At 36.6% G+C, this 3,898-nt stretch overlaps 1 protein-coding gene across 1 annotated transcript; it reads right to left on the bottom strand.

The window, feature by feature from the left end:
• Positions 1 to 883: 883 nt before the first annotated feature.
• Positions 884 to 3,898, bottom strand: LOC131631403 (protein SIEVE ELEMENT OCCLUSION B-like). Its single transcript, XM_058902196.1, has 6 exons — positions 3,608 to 3,898; positions 3,444 to 3,533; positions 2,918 to 3,351; positions 2,595 to 2,823; positions 1,915 to 2,400; positions 884 to 1,723 (listed from the first exon to the last, which is right to left on the bottom strand). The coding sequence occupies exons 1-6, from the start codon at positions 3,839 to 3,841 to the stop codon at positions 1,091 to 1,093; spliced, it is 2,106 nt and encodes a 701-aa protein (XP_058758179.1). The 5' UTR covers positions 3,842 to 3,898; the 3' UTR covers positions 884 to 1,090.

Here is a 3,898-nt window from a genome sequence, read left to right as displayed (position 1 = left end):
ATTAGACGAATTGATTCGTGCGTGTTCCATTGTCCATAGTTAAAAACGTTTTAAAAACAACATAAGAAATTTTAATTAGAGATCTATTCACCAAGAATTGATCCGGGCGGATTGAATTTGCACATTTTTGTAATATAACATACACCAAACCAAAAAAAAAAATTATGGGATGGTTTTAATTGGATTAAACAGGTACATTATAAAAAAATGTACAAATGTTACTAGTTAGTTTTCACGTGGAACAAACTCTATGCCTTGTATCAGTCACTATATAAAGTGAGATGTAACTAATTCAAAGTTAAGATGAAATTAGTGAACCATTATTTTCATTATCCAGCAAATGAAAAATGAGAAAAACTTGTAATCTATTCTGGAGGCATAATCAATTCTACTTTTGATAAAACAAACACTTCAAAATCATCCAGAATCAATTCTATACCTTTAAAATTGATTCTGAATCTTCCAAAAGCCAATCCAAACATGCTAGAAATCTTATTAGCAGAGAAGTAGAGGAAGCTACCATCAAATCATAAGATATCCATAAAATCAACCAACTATCGTACTAATAACATCCACCACTACTGATATAGATGTTTCTCTTTCAACCAATTTCTTTAAATTGTGATAACAAGAGTGTCATTCAAATTTCTCACAGTCCAATCTTTAAATGTTTGAAGTATATTGAGATCAATTGCCTTTTCAAACGTCACGCCATCTTAAACATGAAGCCACTAATTTGCTGTTTTTCTTCATCCTTGCATATTATTGATTTGTTCAAGAAAACACATTCTACTAAGTTGATTTGTTGGTTTGGTTTGACAGATACATAATTTTGTGCTGAAGTTGAATGAAATAAAAAATACAACAAAACTATAGTATAACTATAAGGTAATTTCATTAATAATTCATCAAGACATAACAGACATTTGTAGCCATTATTTTAAATAACCCATCAAAGGGCACATAAGAGGCTATACCACATCTGTTGACAGATAAACAACATCAACAACAACAACAAAACAAACCAAAAACAAAAAACAGAAACATGACACACAAATCAAACCACAAATCATTCAACAAACTCATGTCATCAAGTCCTTTTCTCAATCTGAACAAAACCACTCTCAGCAGGAGCATCACTCTGATGAGTATGACCATGACAGCACTTATAACTCACAGAGGCAATCTCCATTGATCTCCTACAGTCACTGTCAGGACAGTAGATTGGATCAAGAATATCAGCAGGATAATTAGCCAACTGCATATGAGCACAAGCCACAGGAAAATCCCTTCTCTTCCTATCATAATACTCCTTAAAAGCAACATCAAAACCAGCTTTCTCAAGCACTTTCTCCTTCCATATCTCGAAATCAATAGCAGTTGCAAGCATTTGATCACCACGACCGAGTAGTTTCACGTTTGGTCCTTTGCTTAGTAGAACCCAACCTGGTTGGTCTTGTTTCAGACATAGCAAGCTTTTGATTTCGTCGATTGTTGGGTCTTTGTGCTTCTTCTGAATCATGTTTGCGAATAGGCTTTCGATTCCTATCCAGAAACGTGGAACGATTCTTTTGTCTTCTTTACCAAAGTGGTATTGTTCTATCACAGCATCGGCCTTTCGGATGATTTCGTGCCTTCTGATTTTCTCGATTGCTAGGGAGAAATCGTTTGCCCATTTCGGGTCTGTTCCTCCATAGATGAAGATGAATGTGTCCCCTTTAATCTGATTCACCACATTGACACACATAAATATAAAATTGATCAGTTTACATTGAAAAACATACCTATAAATTTGTTTGTGTCGTGTCAGTGTATATTGAGAGACACAGACGCGTCTTTTTCTAGAGGTGTCAGTGCTACATAGATATATATATATATATAGAAAGTGATATCATATTGAAATTTTGTACTGACAATTTCTTGAAGCTTTGGATAAACCTTCTTCATTTCAGCCCAAAACCAATTCCATTTTTGGGTTAGAGCCTCATCATCATCGGGACGAAAAGGGAAAGCATCGATCCCCCAAACAAAAATCATATGCATAGCATTATAGTTCACAATTCTGCCTTGAGAGTTCAGAACAGGTAGAATAGGCTTATTCTTGTAGTTCAAGTCTTCTCTTATCAACCTTATTCCAGCCAATGGATAAAAGTACTCAGCAACATACCATGGCATATCTAGTTTCAGATTATCAAATTCGGCTTTGTGAAGTAGTGTCCACTCATCCACAACTGGGATCCACAGAATCTTGAAATCTTCTTTTCTGCATCCTTTTAATTCTTTTGGATCTTCTTGGAGTCCAGTGTAGATTGATTGGAGAAGACGGATTTCGTCTCGAATGCTGTCTAAGCCCGAAATGAATACTAACACATTTTTCTTTCTGAAAACTTCAATGCTAACCTGTTGAGGTACAAAAGTGAAACCAATGATAAGATACATACTAAAAAACTATTAACCTATTTAGTCATGATTTAACCGTGACAAATCTATTATGAGGCCTAACTGTGTGGAAAATTGTGTGAAAAATTCGAGGCCATGTAATATAGTCTATGTTGCACACCCTCAAAGACAGTCCTGCTGAAAAACGTACTTACCATTTGTCTGTTCAAACCATCATAGACAAGTGGATCCTGAATTTCATTGTGGAAGATCAGAACTTTTATAACCTCAACAATTTCAGTTGGAGTTTGAAGAACCCTCTTACGTCTCCAGTAATCTTCTAGCTCACCTATGTGCCTTCTGCTTCTTGTGAGATGAGCCTTTAATTTGCTTACAATGGAAGCAAGCTTCACATCGTAACTCGATAACTCATACCTGTCATCCCTGAAACAATGTTGATTTTTTTATTAGTAAGAGATTTCACCATTCAATCAATCAGCATGTCAATGAGATCAAGATGAAAGAAAAAAAAACTTACGATTCCCCGACAAGAAGATCGAGGTGGTTAGCACAGATGATAGCAGTAATGATAGCCCAATAAACAGCAACAGGAATCTCTTGCATAGCTTCAGGCAATGCAGGAACATCTTTACTATCATACCCTTTTGTTGAAAGCTTCTCCAACTCAGTAATACACTCAACAGCATACAACAGATTCTTCACCAAACTGTTGTAATCAGCAATGGCCTGTCGATTTTTCTCAACACCTTGAACTTTATTCATTATTGCCAATGATCTTCCAAGCGTGTCACCGCTCGGTGTCTGAACAAGATGCCAGAAATTTCCGTATTCCAACGAAAATGCAGCTAAAGCGAAGATCGCTTTTCCATCCCATGTATGTGTTTTCAGCTGGTCCAGGATCGACATCGTTGTCAAGTGTGCATGGTGTTCGCCCGGAAGCGTGGTCATCATCTACGAATAACAAGATTGGTTATTAATAAATTTCACATTTCCATGCAAAAATCCTATATAACAAAGATAAAGTGCGTAAAATAGTTAATAACCTGAGAAGAAATGTGCTTCAGTTTACGGAAAGGAGGCTCGTAACCAGGCAACGGAACTTTGTCTTCAATAAGACCGACCGGAGCCCCAGTCTGGCAAGGATAAAACAACATTTTTAGAAGCTGAATTTTTAAAATTATAGTTATTAGTTGTTATGAATTTGTACCTTAGAGACAACACTGTCAGCAACAGCGGTGGAGCGTTTGAGGATGTTGGAAGTGAGAATGAAAAGGGATTCCACGTCGAACCTTTCACCGGTGTGGACGTGAGTAATGTAAACGGCTTCGAGGATCTTGTCATCGGTCCATGTCAAGGGGTGTGAGGTTTTGGGTTGTTTGTAATTTGAGACATTGCTTGCAAGTGCAGTTGCAAGTGAAGCAGGTTGCATTGAAGATGACATGATTAGGCCAAGAAAATGATTGTATTTGTATGGTGATGTTGTGAATGATGTGTTTAT

The sequence above is a fragment of the Vicia villosa genome, unplaced genomic scaffold (genome assembly GCF_029867415.1).
Source record: "Vicia villosa cultivar HV-30 ecotype Madison, WI unplaced genomic scaffold, Vvil1.0 ctg.000822F_1_1, whole genome shotgun sequence".
Lineage (NCBI taxonomy): Eukaryota > Viridiplantae > Streptophyta > Magnoliopsida > Fabales > Fabaceae > Vicia > Vicia villosa.
The sequence above is the reverse complement of the archived record's forward strand: the minus strand, read 5'-3'. Positions and strand labels throughout refer to the sequence as shown.